The 19,943-nt window shown below is 44.5% G+C and overlaps 1 protein-coding gene across 4 annotated transcripts in view; it reads right to left on the bottom strand.

Annotated features, from left to right (window-relative positions):
• Positions 1 to 19,943, bottom strand: part of PGPEP1 (pyroglutamyl-peptidase I) — a 39,964-nt gene that overhangs the window by 12,065 nt on the left and 7,956 nt on the right. For all 4 annotated transcript variants that reach the window (XM_053582368.1, XM_053582371.1, XM_053582372.1 and 1 more), the window contains exon 3: positions 2,035 to 2,151. In XM_053582368.1, coding sequence (XP_053438343.1) covers positions 2,035 to 2,151 — 117 coding nt within the window. The remainder of the gene's footprint in view (positions 1 to 2,034; positions 2,152 to 19,943) is intronic.

The following is a 19,943-nucleotide window of genomic DNA, read 5'->3' as shown; positions in this document are numbered from 1 at the left end:
TTGTCGCTTTACTGGCTTCTTTTCACTCATCCCTATTACTAGCTCATGAGGATGGTCCAATTACTACTAATTCCACCACATAGGCTGGGCACAGTAGCTCACACGTATAATCCCAGCACTTTGGGAGACTGAGACAAAAGGATCTCTTGAGGTCAGGAGTTTGAGACCAGCCTGGATGATATAGCCAAGACTCCATTTCTAAAAAAAAGAAAATTATTTTTAAAATTCTACCTCACACAAAGGGAAAACTGAGGCATGGGGAATTCAAGGAGCTTGCCTGAGGCCTCATAGTTCATCCACAGTGGCCAAGTCCTTTTTCTTTTTTTTTTTTTTTTTTTTATTGTTGGGGATTCATTGAGGGTACAATAAGCCAGTTACACTGATTGCAATTGTTAGGTAAAGTCCCTCTTGCAATCATGTCTTGCCCCCATCAAGTCCTTTTTCTTTATTTCTATAGGATGTGAAATTTTAAAAAAATATGTTACTGCATTGAGTTTATATAACTTTTCTGTTGTTTTTTCTCAAATTGGAATGAGGCGAGAATGAACAGATGCAGCAGAGGAAAAAGCCCATGTGCAGATACTTTGTTCCAGTCTTACCTCTGGGTCCTTCTCTGCAAAAAGGGGAGAAGTCTCCCTGAGACTTGACAGGAGGGTTTGAAGGGCAGGCTAGGGTGGAAAGTGAGGTGGGGTCCCTACAAAGGACCAGATCCTCACCTCTCTGAAACACCACCCCGGGCGGGTTCCCTGGTGGCTGCTCTGAGCCCATGGCCTTGGCTGATTCCCACACGTAACCTTGGTGGGAGTGAAGGATGTCCTTCCTGCCTGTCTGACCTTCTTTCTTTCCTTCCCTTCCCCTCCCCTTTCTTTCTTTCTTTTTTTTTTTTGAGACAGAGTCTCACTTTGTCGCCCTGGTAGAGTGCCCTGGTGTCACAGCTCACAGCAACCTCAGATTTTGAGCTCAAGTGATTCTCTTGCCTCAGCCTCCCAAGTAGCTGGAACTATAGCTCCCAAGCAGCTGGAACTATACCCCACAACACCTGGCTATTTTTAGAGATGGGGTCTTGTACTTGCTCAGGCTGGTCTTGAACTCATGAGCTCAGGTGATCTGCCCACCTCAGCCTCCCAAGGTGCTGAGATTATAGGCACGAGCTACTGTTCTGGCCCTGATCTTCTTTCTACCCAAGTCTGGTAACAGCCACAACTCCTTTCCACACCCTGTGTTCCTTTATGCCTTTCCTACTCTGACTTCATTCTAGGAGGTTTTTTTTTTTTGCAGTTTTTGGCCAGGGCTGGGTTTGAACCCGCCACCTCCGGCATATGGGGCCAGCGCCTTACTCCTTTGAGCCACAGGTGCCACCCTTCTAGGAGGTTTGGAGACGGCTGATGCCACCTCCTACCTGTCAGACTGAGCACGTGACCTGGGTTTAGCAAATCAGAGCATCCTTTCCTTCCTCCTACCAGTGATTGGTTCGGGACCAGCAAGTGACCCAATCTGGCCAATGAGAATAAGCCATGGACTGATGGCATTATTGGAGGAAAGATGCTCTCTTTCTGTTGAGTGACTGAATAAGGAAGATGATAGCCAGCAGCCACCTGTCTTTGCCACCATGAGGTAAGAGAATGCTATAAGTCTCTTCCTTCACTGCAAATCAAATCAAAGCAACACGAAGCTAAGCTGAGAGGCCAAGAGAGAATGTTGGTCACACTGCCTGAGCACCTGGATCAAGCTAGACCTGAAGCATACCAATTTTGGAGTTCAAGCTAGGTTGAGCTGTGTTTGGATAGTCATTTATAACCACATATATCCTGACTAATGCAGAGCTTCACAGGGACAGAGCCAGACTCTGTGAAGTCCTAAATATTTGCTTCTTCCCTCACCTCCATAGCAACCCAGAAAAGTGTAGCCCTTTTTAAGATAAGTCTGTGGCATTGGTCTTGTGATGGAACAGGCCAAAGCCCCCCAAATCAGCCACATGTGGAGTGTACACCTACAAATTCTGCTGAGGAAGCACCTGCCCGTCATACCACTCACCTGTGGACTGTGCTTCTCCCACAGGGCAGGGATGAGCCTCTGGACTGTCTTGTATTCAACCGGAATCTCATACACATGTAGGTCCACACTATCACCAAGGCCCAGTTTTTCCAGCTCCTAGAAGTGAGGAGAGAGGGAGCATCATGGCATCAAATGAAGGCTGTATGGATAACGCATTCCCTGGGGATAAAATGGATATCCTCAGAACACTGGTGCTCTCCTGACTCATTCTACAGAACAAGAAGGTATATGTGTTGACTGACCTCAAATCTCTCATTCCCTTCCCCACTCAATTGTCTCTAATTTTCTGAATTTATATGGAGTTGGCAGAACTACATGGCTTCTGGAGCTAGGGTCCCAGGTTTAAACCCTGCCTGTGTGACCTTGGACAAGCCAGTTAACCTCTCTGAGCCTCATTTATAAAATGGGGATAAGAAACTACTTGCCTCATGGAGTAGCTGTAAAAATTAAATGAGCTCATTCACACTAAAAGTTCCAAGCAATGTCTGGCACGTTTTAAGTGTCCAAATAATACTGCCTGCATTGCAACTATTATTTTTGTTGTGGTTTGTTATTATACTTTCCCCTTTGTTATACCTGATAGGAAAATATTTATCGATTTGGTGCACAGACATAGTATTTACAGATTGACCCAACTCCTTATGAGAAGTTTTAAGAATACCATGGCCCAGGACAGTGGCTCACACCTGTAATCCCAGCAGTTTGGGAGGCTTAAACAGGAAGACCACTTGAGGCCAGGAAGTTAAGACTAGCCTGGACAACACAGAGAGATCCCATCTCCCCCCAAAACAAGAAAAACTAGCTGGGCATAGTGATGCACGCTTGTAATCCCAGCTACTTGGGACACTGAGGTAGAAGGATAGCTTGAGTCCAGGAATTCAAGGCTGCAGTGAGCTATAATTGAGCCACTGCACTCCAGCCTGGGTGACAGAGCAAGACCCTGTCTCTATTAAGAAAAAAAAGAAACAGGAAGGCTATGTTAACCAGTGTGATGAAAGTGTGTCAAACGGTCTGTGAAGCTAGTGAATGATGCCCCATGATCATATCAACGTACACAGCTATGATTTAATAAAAAAAGAAAAAAGAAAAAACAAGAAAAAATGTCATGAATTACACACAAAAATGGGAAGCATGTACATGCTTTCTTGGGGAAGCACCAATGTTTTTCTTGCAGTCTGCCAAAGTTCTGGCTGTTAAACCCCTGGGGGTGAAGCCCACAACCACATTCCTTCCATGCTGGCCCACAGCACAGCACACAGAAGACCAACAATCATATTTGTTGGGTGAACAATGATTCTGACAGCTCCATCACCCTGTAGCTTTTTTTGAGACAGGGTTTTTCTCTGTTCACGGCAGCCCTGAACTCAAGTGACCCATCTACCTCAGCTTCCAAAGCAGTTGGGACAACTACTAGGTTCACACCACTGCACCTAGCCTAAGAAGAGTCAAAAAATGACATCACACCCCTTCCCTGTTCCAAACTTCTGATGGCTCCCACTATATTCAGAAAAAAATTCCAACTCCCCATGATAGCCCTTGAGGCCCTGCAGGTCAGCCTTCTCCTTGCCTTCGTCTTCCTTCCCCCGCCTCCCCCACCTTGCTACTTCTCCCCAGCCGCCACCATACAGCCTTGCCTTACTGACCCTCTAACACAACAGGCTTGCTTCCCTCTGCCTCAGGACCTTTACACAGGCTCTTAAGGTCCCTCTTCTTAGAAAGCTGTTCCCCTCGTTACCTGTTAATCTACTTCTCCTGAGCCTTCACATCTCAGTCTCCTGGGAAGTCTTTCTTGACTCCCAGCCCAATTCACACACTCTCTCCATCTGTAGGTCATCGTCCTGGCCACAGTGCAGGACCAGCACACAACAGGTGATTGAGAATGTTGTTTGGGACATTCTGAGAGCAAACATAGACCTCTGTGGCCTGGGCATGTCACTGAACCTCCTGAGACTATCTCACTTTCCTCAGCTAGAAATAGGGACTGGTTGGGACCACTCTTTTTTTTTTTTTTTTTTTGTAGAGACAGAGTCTCACTGTACCGCCCTCGGGTAGAGTGCCGTGGCGTCACATGGCTCACAGCAACCTCTAACTCTTGGGCTTACGCGATTCTCTTGCCTCAGCCTCCCGAGTAGCTGGGACTACAGGCGCCCGCCACAACGCCCGGCTATTTTTTTGTTGCAGTTTGGCCGGGGCTGGGTTTGAACCCGCCACCCTCGGCATATGGGGCCGGCACCCTACTCACTGAGCCACAGGTGCCGCCCGACCACTCTTTTTTTTTTTCATCCTTTCCTACATTTTAAAGGAGCTCCGCACAACTCACAACAACCAAGGTGTGGAAACAGCCCAGATGCCTGTGACAGAAGAATGGGTAAACCGAATACGACATAATGGAATATTATTCAGCCAGAAAAAGGACTGAAGCACTGATACCTGCTACAACATGGATAAGCCTCAAACACATGATTGGGTGTGGTGGCTCACATCTGTAATCCTAGCACTTTGGGGAGCCAAGGTGGGAGAATCACTTGAGGCTGGGAGAGCAAGACTAGCCTGAGCAAGAACAAGACTCCATTTCTACAAAAAACAGAAAAGATTAGCCAAGCACAGTGGTGTACGCCTATAGTCCCAGCCACTGGGGAGGCTGAGGCAGAATGATTGGCTGAGCTTAGGACTTTGGAGTTACTGTGAGCTATGATAATGCCACCGCACTCTAGGGCAACAGAATAAGACCCTGTCTAAAAAAAAGGGGGGAGGGGTCAGGTGCAGTGGCTCACACTTATAATCCTAACACTCTGAAAGGCCAAGGCAGGTGGATTGCCTGAGCTCATAGGTTCAAGATCAGCCTAAGCCAGAGCGAGATCCTGTCTCTAAAAATGAGCCAGACCTTGTAGTGGGTGCTTGTGGTCCCAGCTACTCGGGAGACTGAGGCAAGAGAATTGCTTGAGCCCAGGAGTTTGAGGTTGCTGTGAGCTGTGACGCCACAGCACTCTACCGAGAGTGACAAAGTAAGACTCTGTCTCAATAATAATAATAATAATAATAATAATAATAATAAAATTAAATTAAAAAACCAAAAACCAGGCTTGGCGCCCTAGGCCTGGCAGGTTCCAACCTGGCCCGGGACTGCCAAACAACGACAACTACAAATCAAAAAATAGCAGGCGTTGTGGCAGGTGCCTATCGTCCCAGCTACTTGGGAGACTGAGGCAAGAGAATCACTTAAGCCCAAGAGCTTGAGGTTGCTGTGAGCTGTGATGTCACAGCACTCTACTGAGGGTGACAAAATGAAATTCTGTCTCAAAAAAACCATACAAACAAAAACCATGATGCTGAGTGACAGAAGCCAGACACCAAAGGCCACTGCTAATGTAGATAGAGTTTCCTTTTGGGGTAATGAGAATGTTCTAGAACTAGACAGAGGTGGTGATGGCACAACATAGTCAATGTACTTGATGCCATGGAACTGTTCGCTTTAAAATGATTAATTTTATGCTAGGAGATTTTCATCTCAATTTTTAAAAAAAGAAAAAAGAAAAGCAACTCTTTTTTTTAATGCAAGCATGAAACAAAGTTTATTAAGAAAGATAAAGACAGATTTACAGGGTAAGAGCAAGATACAGGCTTACAGAGCAAGATACGTTCACCACAGAAAGCTAACAGGCCCCCACCATCACAACAAGGAAAAGGCAAAGAGGCCAGAAAAGCAACTCTTAAATGATGATAGTGGGCAGGAGTCAAAGATGTAGCCCTAGAGCTGGTGACCAGCTTTGTTCCTTCTTCCTCCTACTTACCCGCGGAGTGATCTTGGGCAAATCACTCACCCTCTGTGCCTCGGTTTCCTTATCTGTGAATGTGTTTAACAGTAGCAACCATTGCATAAGGAGGAAAAAACAAATAATACACATGAAAGGCACAGTGCCTAACGACTCATTAGCTTAAATACTGTTATCACGTGAATCCACTTCATTAAAAAGAAATCAAAGAGGGCGGCACCTGTGGCTCAGTCGGTAAGGCGCCGGCCCCATATAACGAGGGTGGCGGGTTCAAACCCGGCCCGGCCAAACTGCAACCAAAAAATAGCCGGGCGTTGTGGCGGGCGCCTGTAGTCCCAGCTACTCGGGAGGCTGAGGCAAGAGAATTGCTTAAGCCCAGGAGTTAGAGGTTGCTGTGAGCCGTGTGACGCCATGGCACTCTACCCGAGGGCAGTACAGTGAGACTCTGTCTCTACAAAAAAAAAAAAAAAAAAGAAATCAAAGAAACTTCTACTTCTGCCTAAAGTATTAACAATGAGAATCAGATTGACCCTCTTATCAGGACCAATTAAAAAAATAGATAAAATAATTTATAAATTAATAATTTTCAGACACTGAATTGGAAAGTTGAAGGTACATAAAGATCCAGAAAGGGTAAGGAAGCTATAGTTTGTAGGGCAGAGTACCAAAGAGGAGTCCATAGGAGAAGGGGAGAGAGCAAGAGAGACATTGATTTTAGAGGGTTGAAGACTAATGGGCATATGTGTCTGCTAAGACCAGGGACAGAACCACCAGGGATGGATACCCCCAAAGGAGCAGAGGGAACAACCTTCCAAGTTCACACAGGGCTGCAGTGTAATAGTCTATGTTCCCACCAGCCAGAGTAAGAAAAGTCTTTTAATGAAGTGGGGGGAACTTAGCCCTGGAAAAAAGGCTCTTGTCCTGATTGACAAAAATGTAACAGCAAGCTTCAAACAAGCCAGGTATGGTGGTGCATGACTATATTCCTAGCTACTTGGGAAGCTGAGACAGGAGGATCCTGTGAGCCCAGGAGTTCAAGGCCAGCCTAGGAGATAGTGAGATAATATCTCTTGAGAGAGAGAGACATTCAAACTATTTTCAAGTAACTTAGTAGTATCCCAAAACAAAAGCCAAGAATATTTGGAGGAAATTCAACAGTATCCAGCATGCAGCAAAGTAAAATTCACAATGTCTAGCATTGACTCAAAACTTACCAATCACATAGAGAAGCAGGAAAATACCACCCAAATGAGGAGAAAAAGGAATAGAAACAGGCCCAGAAATGAAATGGACGGTAAAATTAGTAGATGAGGACATTAAGATGGTTATTATTTAAAAGCATGAAAGATTAAGTTTGAAGCCCTGCCACGCTCTCCATGCCCTCACTAATTTACTTTAGAAGTAACAGAACAGGCTCAGCGCCTGTGGCTCAAGTGGCTAAGGCGCCAGCCACATACACCTGAGCTGGCGGGTTTGAATCCAGCCCGGGCCCACCAAACAACAATGACGGCTGCAACCAAAAAATAGCCGGGCGTTGTGGCAGGCGCCTGTAGTCCCAGCTACTTGGGAGGCAGAGACAGGAGACTCAACTTGAGCCCAGGAGTTGGAGGTTGCTGTGAGCTGTGATGCCACAGCACTCTACCCAGGGTGATAGCTTGAGGCTCTGTCTCAAAAAAAAATTTTTTTTAAATTAAATAAAAATAAAGTAAAAAAAAAAAGAAGTAACAGAACATAGCCGGGTGTTGTGGCGGGCACCTATAGTCCCAGCTACTCAGAAGGCTGAGGCAAGAGAATCGCCTAAGCCCAGGAGTTGGAAGTTGCTGTGAGCTGAGCTGTGTGATGCCACAGCACTCTACCAAGGGCAATAAAGTGAGACTCTGTCTCTACAGAAAAAAAAAAAAAGATGTAACAGAAAACACATCTATGCTGATCCATTTCTAATCTCTTATATACACACCTATCTGAGAGATCACATGAGGATTTTTGTTTGTTTGTTTTCAAGAAACATAGTCTTACTATGTTTTCCAAACTGGTCTTGAACTCCTGAGTTCAAGGAGGGAGTATTAATTGAGGCCAGGAGTTTAAGACCAGCCTGGGCACATAGTAAAGCCCCATCTTTAAAAATGAAAACAAAAAAAATCAAATGACATAAAAAGCACAGGTAATGAAAGAAAAAATAGATAAACTGAACTTCATCAAAATTAAAAACAGAATGAAAAACTTCAAAAGAGTGAGTAAGTTATGTCTAGACCAACCTATAGGGAAAATTTTAAGGCATGACTGGTGGGGAAAGTGAGCCACCTTCTGGGCAAGGAAGGAATGGGACAGGAAGGGGACAAGAGGGAGATGTCTCTGCAGAAAATGCGTCATGTGATTTTGAGTTTTGAACCTTGTCAATGTTTAACAAAATCAAAAAGTAAAATAAAACAACCTATCGTCCCACACCTACAGACCTGCCTTTTTTCCTGATATTTCCCTAATGAGCACAATGTAATCGTCTTGAGTCCCATGTGACTTGTGTTGCTTTTTAAATCAGGAGGGAAATCTGTATTAAGAAAAGCAGGATGTGGGTACAAATCCCATTGCTGCAAGATTAAAGAAAAAAAAAAGAAAGAAAAGAAAAGCAGGAAGTGACACCCAAGGTAGAGGCAACAGAAGAAAGAATAAGCCAAAACCTTTGGGCAAAAAGGACACTGTCAAGAGATTAAAAAGACAGCCCCCAGAATGGGAGAAAATATTTGCAAATCATATCTCTGAGAAGGGATTAATACCCAGAATATCTAGACAACTCACAACTCTAAAGCAACAAACAATCTGATTCAAAAATGAGCAAAGCACTTGAATAGACATTTCTCCAAAGATGATATACAAATGGCCAATAAGCATGTGAAAAGACACTTATTACTAGTCCTTGGGGAAATGCAAATCCAAACCACACGCTCACCAAGATGGCTATTTTTTTTTTTTGTAGAGACAGAGTCTCACTTTATGGCCCTCGGTAGAGTGCTGTGGCATCACACAGCTCACAGCAACCTCCAACTCCTGGGCTTAAGCCATTCTCTTGCCTCAGCCTCCCCAGTAGCTGGGACTACAGGCGCCCGCCACAATGCCCGGCTATTTTTTTGTTGCAGTTTGGCCGGGGCTGGGTTTGAACAGGCCACCCTTGGCATATGGGGCCGGCGCCCTACTCACTGAGCCACAGGCGCCGCCCACCAAGATGGCTATTAATAAAATAAAATGGAAGATAACAAATGTCGGGAAGGAGGTGGAAAAAATGAAACCCTTGTGCATTGCTGGTAGGAATGTACAATGGTGCAGCTGCTGTCGAAAACAACAGTATGTCGGTTCCTCAAAAAATTAAAGAAAGAATTACCGTTTGATCCAGCAATTTCACTTCTGGGTATATACCCAAAATAATTGAAAGCAGAGTAACAAAGACATATGTGTACAAATGTTTATAGAGCATTTTTTATTAGTATGATAGAAGAGGTTGGAAACAACCAAAGTGCCCACTGATGACTGCATAAACAAAATGTGGTACATCCATACAAAGGAATATTACTCAGCCTTTAAAAGAAAAAAAATCTGATATATGCTACAATGTGGATAAATCTTAAGAAATTATGCTTGGCTAGGCACCTGTAGCTCAAGCAGCTAAGGCACCATCCATATACACCAGAGCTAATGGGTTCGAATCCAGCCTGGGCCTGACGGCCAAAAAATAGCTGGGCATTGTGGCAAATGCCTGTAATCCCAGCTATTTGGGAGGCTGAGGCAAGACAATCGCTTAAGCCCAAGAGCTGGAGGTTGCTGTGAGCTGTGACACCATAGCACTCTACCCAGGGCAACAGCTTGAGACTCTGTCTCAAAAAAAAAAAAACAAAAAACTATGCTTGGTGAAATAAGGCAACACAAGGTCCAGTGTGGTGGCTCACGCCTGTAATCCCAGCAATGAGGAGGCCGAGGCAGGTGGATTGCCTGAGAGCTCATAGGTTCAAGACCAGCCTGAGCCAGAGAGAGACCTCATCTCTGAAAATAGCCGGGCGTTGTGACAGACACCTATAGTCCCAGCTACTTGGGAAGCTGAGGCAAGAGAATCGCTTAAGCCCAGGAGTTTGAGGTTGCTGTGAGCTGTGACTCCATAGCACTCTACCAAGGGGTGACAAAGTGAGATTCTGTCTCAAAAAAAAAGACAACACAAAAGGGCAAACACCATATGATTCCACTTATATGCAGGTCAGTATCAAAGGTTTTTTTTTTTTGAGACACAGTCTCAAGCTGTCACCCTGGGTAGAGTGCCTTGGCATCATAGCTCATAGCAACCTCCGATTTGGGCTCAAGCAATCAATCCTCTTGCCTCAATTTTTCTATTTTTAGTAGAGATGGGGGTCTTGCTTTTGCTCAGGCTGGTCTCGAACACGTGAGCTCAAGCAATCCACCTGCCTTGGACGCCCAGAGTGCTAGGATTACAGGCATGAGCCACTGCGCCTGGCCAGTATCAAAGTTTTGCGATAGATTGTGTTATGGTCCATTATTTCACTTCCAAGAAACTCAGTTAACAGCGTCCTTTCTGAGCCACCTATGCAAGTTTCAACTTGCTTGGGTTATTGGTGTTGCTGGGAGGGCTTCATTTTGTCCAGCCGTGTGGACTGCACATTTCTTGACTTTTGTATATCTTAAAACTTTCGTAATGACCCATGTATGAGGTCTCTAGAGTAAGTAGTCAGATTCATAGAGACAGAAATGGTGGTTGCTAGGGGGTGGGGGAGGGAGAATGGGGTATTTGTAAAGATGTAAAAGAGATGGGTGCTGGTGACACTCACGCAGTAACATGAATGTACTTAATGCCATTGAATTATATATTTAACAATAGACAAAAAAGTAAATTTTATGTTATGTATATTTTATCAAAATTGAAAAAAGAAAAAAGTGCTGGGTGTGGTGGCTCACTCCTGTGATCCTAGCAGTTTGGGGGGCTGAGGCAAGAGGAGCAATTGCTTGAGCCCAGAGTTTGAGGCTGCTGTGAGCTATAATGACACTCAAGCCTGGGCAACACAGCAAGACTCCGTCTTTAACTAAAAAAAGAAAGAAAGAAAAAGAAAAAGAGCAGGAAGCTGTGATCTATAATGAATCATTTTATCTTTGTTTTTGCTTTTTTTTTTTTTTTGAGATAGAGTCTCACTCCGTCACCGGGGCTAGGGTGCAATGATGTCAGTCTTACTCACCAAAGCCTCCAGCTCCAGGGCTCAGGCAATTCTGCCTCAGTCTCCTGAATAGCTGAGAATACAGCTACACATTACCATACCAGCTAAGTTTTTAAATTTTCTATAGAGGCAGAATCTCACTCTGTTGCCCAGACTAGTCTAAAACTCCTGACCTCAAGCTTCCTCCTGCCTCAGCCTCCCAAATGTTGGATTACAGGCCACTGTGCCTGGACAGTCACTTTATCTTTGGATGGCTCTCTGAAAACAAACACTAATGGCATCTGATCTTTCTCCAATATCAGGGGACCTCAAGAATCTGTTAACAGAAGGAGGAACAGCTGTCCCTGGGCTCCTGCTTCCCGGATCTGGTACCTGAGTACGCTATTCCCCACTTGCCAGGCTGTTCCTGGCATCTCACGCTATTCCCTGGGGTTCCTACCCCACAGACTCTACCCTTTGCAGATTCAGAATTTGCCTCTGCCAACTGCATTTCTTTGTTGAAAACTGAAAACTATCCAGATTCCATTTTTAAATTCTCTAGAACATGTTTTCCAATCTTTTTTTATCTCATGGCACACTTGAACCTATAGCTAAACTTCCATGACACACATAAATTATGATGCTCAAAAAAAGAGTAATAAAACACTTACTGTGCTTTGAACTTCTCCTGAAAATGATTTAATTAATGATCTTTAAAAATTTTCCCAGTACAACTAAAATCCTCTCATGGCCCACCAGTGTGCTGAAGCACACTGGCTGAAAATCACTGTTCTAAAACCTTCTTGAGGGCAGCACCTGTAGCTCAGTGGGTAGGCTGGTGGGTTCAAACCCGGCCCAAGCCAGCTAAAACAACAATGACAACTGCAACAACAAAAAATAACTGGGCTTTATGGTGGCACCTGTAGTCCCAGCTACTTGGGAGGCTGAGGCAAGAGAATCACTTAAGCCCAAAATCCAAAAGTTTGAGGTTGCTGTGAGCTGTGACGCCACAGCACTCTACCCAGGGAGACAGCTTGAGATTCTGTGTCAAAATAATAATAATAATAATAAAACAAAAAATAAAACCTTCTTGAATTCTTTTCCTCGTCTTTTCTCTTAATCCCAATGGGAAATCTAAAATCTACAGAGGAAACACTTCAATGCCCTTGATCCCCTCCTCTCTACATGCACATGCAATTTTCAGCAATTTCAAACTCAGGACAACCCTGGCCAGGAGGAAGGGCCGAAATGTATGAAAGCACCAACTCCTCAGCAAACACAGAGCTCTCCTCTGTTCTCCTAAATGATTAACCTGCTCCTTTGCGAGGGTGCTCCACTGTGTGGGAAATGAGGATGCAGAAACTTCTCATTTTTAGGAAATGTAAACTTTCGGTTGGGTGCAGTGGCTCACAGCTGTAATCCTAGCATTCTGGGAGGCCAAGACCAGCGGATGTCTTCAGTGTAGGAATTCAAGACCAGGTTGAGCAAGGGTGAGCTACTATTTCTACTAAAAATGGAGAAAAAAACTAGTCAGGCATTGTGGCAGGTGCCTGTAGTCTCAACTACTCAGGAGGCTAAGGCAAAAGCATCACTTGAGCCCAGGAATTTGAGGTTGCTATGAGCTGTGATGATATCATGGCACTCTACCCAGGGTGACAGAGTAAGACTCTAACTCAAAAAAAAAGAAAGGAAAGGAAAGAAAAGATAAAATTAAAAAACATGAGTTTGGGGCGGCGCCTGTGGCTCAAAGGAGTAGGGTGCCGGCCCCATACGCCGGAGGTGGGGGTTCAAACCCAGCCCCAGCCAAAAACTGCAAAAAAAAAACTATGAGTTTGAAAGAAAATCATGATGTTGGAGGCAGGAAACAACTTCCTCCAACCTCAAGGTTGGACACCCCAACATGTTCAGCTCCATTTTCTCAACAGTGCTAACATTTACTTAATATTTTCCTCAAACTCACTTAATATTTCCTTCCCTTAAATAAATTTAGCCTCATTCCAAGTAACAATGTTCACAAAATTACAAGACTTCATATGCTAGCTATCAATATTTTTCCCCTAAAATACATTAAAAACATAACTACCATAGTATTTTTTTTGAGTCAGAATCTAGCTCTATCTCCCAGGGTAGAATGCAACCTCAAACTCCTAGGTTCAAGTGATCCTCCTGCCTCAGTTTCCCAAGCAGCTGGGACTATTAGGCATGCACCACCTCATGTGGCTAATTTCTTTATTTTTATAAAGACAGGGTCTTACTGTGTTGCCTTGGCTGACCTCTAATTCCTAGCCTCAAGCAATCCTCTCACCTCAGCCTCCTGAGTCACGGGGATTACAGGCATGAATCAATGTGCCCAGCTTCTAAAAATGTTTTTAAGTCACTCCTTATAAAACCAACCTAAGTTTTTTCCTTTTTTTGAGATAGGGTCACTTGCTCTATCACCCAGGGTAGAGTACTGTAGAGTCACCATAGCTCACAGCAACCTCAAACTCCTAGGTTCAGGCAATCCTCCTGCTTCAGTGATACTTCCGCCTCAGCCTCCTGGAGTACTAGGATTACAGGCAGGAGTAGCTTTTTTTTTGTTGTTTGTTTGTTTTTGAGACAGAGTCTCACTTTGTTGCCCTTGGTAGAATGCCGTGGCATCACAACTCACAGCAACCTCAAACTCTTGGGCTTAAGCTATTCTCTTGCCTCAGCCTCCCAAGTAGCTGGGATGACAAGCATCCGCCACAATGCCTGGCTATTTTTTTGTTATTGCTGTCATTGTTGTTTATCAGGCCCGAGTCAGGTTTGAACCCAACAACTTTGGTGTATGTGGCTGGTGCCATAACCACTGTGCTACGAGTGCCGAGCCAGGCAGGAGTAGTTTTTGAACACAGTGTTTGAACTCTTTGCCTGAAACCTAAAGACAAAAAGATTTGTAAGCAAATATGGAATTCTTTCCTTTCAGAGAAGCATGGGTTAGCAATCCCCAAATTTGTACACTCTAGGAATGAGCCAAGAACTAATCTTTGCCTTGGGGATGATAGCAGCCAGATTTTACCCTGTCATAGGAAAGACCCACAACTCCCAAAATAGAAAACAGTAGAATAAACCCTGCGGTGTTGGACTGCAATTGGAGACACTGGTACAGACTCCAGATACAGAAATGGGAAGGGGTGTGTGTGCATATACAAATCGATTCTGTAGCTTTGCCCACTGAACCCCAGAGGTAGTGAGCATACCCTGTTCCTAAATCTTTTTTTTTTGAGACTGAGTCTCACTCTGTTGCCTAGGCTAGACTGCCATGGCATTGGCCCAGTTCACAGCAACCTCAAACTCCTGGGTTCAAGTGATCCTCCTGCCTCAGCCTCCTGAGTAGCTGGGACAAGGCACCCAAACACCTGGCTTTTTTTGCAGAGATGGGGTCTGACGCTTGCTTATGCTTGTCTTAAACTCCTGAACTCAAGCCATGCTCCTGACTCCAGCCTCCCAGAGTACTAGGATTATAGGCATGAGCCACCACACTGGGCTATTTTTTTTTTTTTTGAGACAGGGTCTTGCTTTGTCACTCAGGCTGGAGCATAGTGGTGTGATCACAGCTCCCTGAAACCTTGAACTCCTGGGTTCAAATGATCCTCCCACCTCAGCCTCCTGAGTAGCAGGGGATACAGTTGTGTCCAACTACCATGCCCAACTAATTTTTTTCATCTTTTTTAGAGATAAGTGTGTCAATATGTTGCCCAGGCTGGTCTCAAATTCCCGGCCTCAAGTGATCCTCCCATCTCTGCCTACCAAAGTGGTGGGATTATAGGTGAAAGTCACTGTATTCAGCCAGATCCTGGTTTTTAAATAATATTCTTTACTTAAAGAACCCAGGATTTTTGGAAAAATTGCTGATTTCAGGCCTGTGGCAAGGAAAATACAAAGGTGACTCTGGAGTTACCGTGTGATCCAGGAATTCCCTTCTTATTAAAGGTGTATGTATACCTAAATTTGCATATGCAAAATTCAAAACGTACATCCATGCAAAAACTTATCCATGAATGTTCGTAGCAGCATTATTTACAATAGCCAAAAAGTGGAAACAACCCAATGTCTATGAACTAATGAATAATCAAAATATAGTATATCCATGTAATAGAATATTATTTAGTCATAAAAAGGAATGAAGCACTGACACCTGCCACAACTTGGATGAACCTTGAAACATGATGCTGAGTGAAGGAAGCCAGACACAAAGGCCACAGTGATGATTCCATTAGATAAAATATCCAGAATATGCAAGTTTACACAGACATAAGGTAAATTAATGGTTGTCAGCATTTGGGGGAGGAGTGGGGAGTGATTGCTAATGGGGACAGGATTTCTTTGGGGGGATCATGAAAATGTTCTGGAACTAGAAAGAGGTGATGGTTGTACAACTCTGTGAATATAATAAACCCCCCTGAATTTTATCTTTTTTTTTGAGACAAAGTCTCACTTTCTCACTTTGAGAATGCCCTCAACAGAGTGCCGTGGTGTCATAGCTCACAGCAACCTCAAACTCTTGGGCTCAAGGGATCCTCTTGCCTCAGCCTCCTGAGTAGCTGGGACTACAGGTGCCTGCCACAATGCCCAGCTATTTTTTGAGACAAGGTCTCGCTCTGGCTCAGGCTGGTCTCCAACCCGTAAACTCAGGCAATTCACCTGCCTCAGCCTCCCAAGTGTTGGGATTACAAGCGTGAGCCACCACGCCCAACCCTGAATTTTATCTCTTAAAAGTAAATTGAATGGGGCGGCACCTAAGGCTCAGTGGGTAGGGTGCCAGCCCCATAGACTGAGGGTGGCGGATTCGAACCCAGCCCCAGCCGAATGCAACAAAAAAATAGCCAGGTGTTGTGGCGGGCACCTGTGGTCCAAGCTACTCTGGAGGCTGAGGCAAGAGAATTGCCTAAGCCCAGGAGTTGGAGGTTGCTGTGAGCTGTGACACTACAGCACTCTACTGAGGGCGATAAAGTGAAACTATGTCTCTAAAAAGAGAAAAAAAAAAGTGAATTGAATGGCATGTGATTATATCTCAACAAAATTATATCTCAGGTATTTTTGTTTGTTTGTTTTTCAAAACAAAGTCTCATTCTGTGGCCATGGTAGAGTGCTGTACTGTGGCATCATAGTTTACTACAACCTTAGTTTCTTGGGCTCAAGTGATCCTCTTGCCTCAGCCTCCCAAATAGCTGGGACTACAGGTTCCCGACACAACACCCAGCTATTTTTAGAGACAAGGGCTTATTATTGCTCAGGCTTGTCTGAAACCCCTAAGCCACCTGTCTCAGCCTCTCAGAGTGTTAGGATTACAGGTGTGAGCCACTGCGCACGGCCAATATCTGTTTTTAAAAAGAGGATACAAGGCATCTGACATCCAACACTCAGGTAGGAATCAAAACAAATTTTTAAAAATGCCCTGCTAAATGCAATGCGGGGTCCTGGATTGGATTCTGGAACAAAAAAGAAAAAGGTATTAATGGGAAAACTGGTGAAATATGAATCAAGTCTGGAGTTTAGTCAATAGTAATGGATCACCACTGGTTTCTTCATTTTGACAAATGCCACACTTATGTAAGATGTTTAGGGAATGATTTTGTTAACAATGTACCTATGATACCCGTAGCACAGTGATTATGGCGCCAGCCACATACACCGGAGCTGGCGGGTTCCAACCCAGCCTGGGCCAGCTAAACAACAATGACAACTGCAACAAAAAATAGCCAGGCGTTGTGGCTGGTGCCTATAGTCCCAGCTGCTTGGGAGGCTGAGGCAAGAGAATCGCTTAAGCCCAAGAGTTTGAGGTTGCTGTGAGTTGTGATGTCACAGCACTCTACACAGGGCAACAGCTTGAGACTCTGTCTCAAAAAAAAAGAAAGAAAAAAGAAAAACCTAATGTGCCTATGAGGTAAAAATTTATTAAGGGTGGTGCCTGTAGCTCAAGCAGCTAAGGCACCAGCCACCTACACCAGAGCTGGCGGGTTCGAATCCGGCTTGGGTCTGCCAAACTATAACCAAACCAACTACAACCAAAAAATAGTCGGGCATTGTGGTGGGCACCTGTAGTCCCAGCTACTTGGGAGGCTGAGGCAAGAGAATCCCTTAAGCCCAGGAGTTTGAGGTTGATGTAAGCTGTGACGCCATGGCACGCTAACCAGGGTGATAGCTTGAGGCTCTGTCTCAAAAAAATATATATATGTCTATAAAATTTTATTTATTTATTTTGATGCAGAAATTCACTTTTGTCACCCTCGGTAGAGTGCCACGGCTTCATAGCTCACAGCAACCTCAAACTCTTGGGCTCAAGCAATTCTCTTGCTTCAGCCTCTCAAGTAGCTGGGACTACAGGCGCCCGCCCCCAAAACTGGCTATTTTCAGAGTCTTGCTTTGGTTTAGACTGGTCTCAAACTCCTGAGCTCAGGCAATCCACTTGCCTGGCCTCCCAGAGTGCTAGGATTACAGGCGTGAGTCAGCAGGCCCAGCCTAAATTTTTTTTTTTCTTTTGCAGTTTTTTGTTTTTTTGGCGAGGGCTGGGTATGAACCTGCCACCTCCGGTATATGGGGCTGGCGCCCTACTCTTTCAAGCCAAAGGCACCACCCAACCCAGCCTAAATTAAAAAAAAAAAGCAAACAGGGGAAACTGAGCAAGGGGTATATAGGAACTCATTGCATTATGTTTGTAATATTTCCTTTAATGTAAAATTATTTCAAAATTCAAAGTTTACCTATGCAAATTGCAACTGGAAACAAAAAAGAATGATGGGACCTTGCAAAAGGACACAGAAGCTAGCTTAAGGAATTGTCACCATCCCGAATCTGGGATGATTTGAGCATTGAAAAAGAGAGTGTAGGGCGGCGCCTGTGGCTCAGTCAGTAGGGCGCCGGCCCCATATACTGAGGGTGGCGGGTTCAAACCCGGCCCTGGCCGAACTGCAACCAAAAAATAGCTGGGCGTTGTGGCAGGCGCCTGTAGTCCCAGCCACACGGGAGGCTGAGGCAAGAGAATCGCTTAAGCCCAGGAGTTGGAGGTTGCTGTGAGCTGTGTGATGCCATGGCACTCTACCAAGGGCCATAAAGAGAGACTCTGTCTCTACAAAAAAAAAAAGAAAAAGAGAGTGTAAGAGATTATAATCTGTCAAGGATTCTAAATATCCATGAGTCTACACTGATGCAAATAAACTTCCAGTAGAAGGCCGAATAGAAAGTGTGCAATGATGCCAGGTGTGGTGGCTCATGTCCATAGTCCCAGCTGCTAGGGAGGCTGAGGCAGGAGGATTGCTTGAGACCAGGAGTTTGAGATTGCAGTGAGCTATAATGATGCCACTGCACTCTAGTCCAAGCAACAGAGCAAGATCCTGTCTCAATAAATTAAAATAAATAATATAAAAGTGGTTGGAAATCATTAGTCTCGAACTGCTGGCTTCAAGTAATCCTCCCACCTGGCTTCCCATGCACTGCACCGGTCTCGGGATACTTTTTTTTTTCTTGAGCCAGAGTCTTGCTCTGTCATCCAGTTTAGAGTGCAGTGGTGTCCTACTTAACTACAACCTCAAACTCCTGGGTTCAAGTGATCCTTCTGCCTCAACCTCCCAAGTAACTTAGACTATAATAGGCACATGCCACCATGTCCAGATAATTTTTCTCTTTTTAGTAGTGATGGAGTCTCTTGCTCAGGCTAGTTTCAAACTCCTCAAGTGATCCTCCTGCCTTAGCCTCCCAGAGTACTAGGATTACAGTATGAGCCACCACACCTGGCTAGGATACTTTTTAATTACAATGGGCACAAGATATAGTAATTTTGCAGGGAGAAATCGACTAGATGTCACTTGAAGCAACAGATCAAGGTCAGTGGCACCAGAAATGAGACACAGCTACAGTCGGTGTCTCTTGATACAACACACAGAGAAGGACATAACATCACTTCTGCCCAAAATGCACCACCTCAGTCTAAACATCAGGAAACCTTAGACAAATTCACCTTGCTGGCCATTCTATGAAGTGACTAAGCAGTTTCTCACTAAACCTGTCAATGCCCTGAGACATAAGGAAAGACTGAGGAACGGTGCAGACTACAGGAAGTTAAAGAGAGGCGGGACGACTGAATGCAATGCACGACCAGGAACTGTGTTAACATAATATAATGTAAAATAAACTTTTTTTTTTTTTTTTAAGAAATAGGTGGCCGGTGCCTGTAGCTCAGTGGCCAAGGCGCCAGCCACATACGGAGCTGGCGGGTTTGAATCCAGCCCAGGCCTGCCAAACAATGACAACTATAACCAAAAAATAGCCGGGCATTGTGGCGGGTGCCTGTAGTCCCAGCTGCTTGGGAGGCTGAGGCAAGAGAATTGCTTAAGCCAAAGAGAGTTTGAGGTTGCTATGACCTGTGATGCCATGGCACTCTACCAAGGGTGACATAGTGAGACTCTGTCTCAAATAAATAAGTAAATAAATAAAAATAAAGCAAAATAAAATAAAATAAAGAGATAGGGTCTGTTTTGCCCAGGTTGGACTCAAACTCTCTTTTTTTTTTTTTTTTGACATTCCAATGTTTATTATAGCACAATTCACAATTGCAAAGATGTGGAATCAATCAAGGTGTCCATCAATTCATGAGTGGATTGATATGGACTCAAACTCTTAAACTCCAGCGATCCGCCTGTCTCAGCCTCCTAAGTAGCTGGGACTATAGGCATGTGCCACCAAATAAGGCTCTACAGTGAATTATTTAGGGGTATAGGCTTGCCCTGTCTGCAGTTGACCCTTCAATGACTAGGAAGGAAAAAAAAAATCTATCTATAGAGAAAGAACAAATGTGGTAAAATACTAATCTTTGGGAACCTGAGCATGAAATGACTTTTTTGCACTATTCTCATAACTTATCAAAAAGAAAACAATGGGGATAAAGCCAATTTATCTTCCAGGGCTAGGGTGA

Source organism: Nycticebus coucang, chromosome 3 (genome assembly GCF_027406575.1).
Source record: "Nycticebus coucang isolate mNycCou1 chromosome 3, mNycCou1.pri, whole genome shotgun sequence".
In the NCBI taxonomy this organism is placed as follows: Eukaryota; Metazoa; Chordata; class Mammalia; order Primates; family Lorisidae; genus Nycticebus; species Nycticebus coucang.
This window is presented reverse-complemented; position numbering and strand designations above follow the sequence as displayed.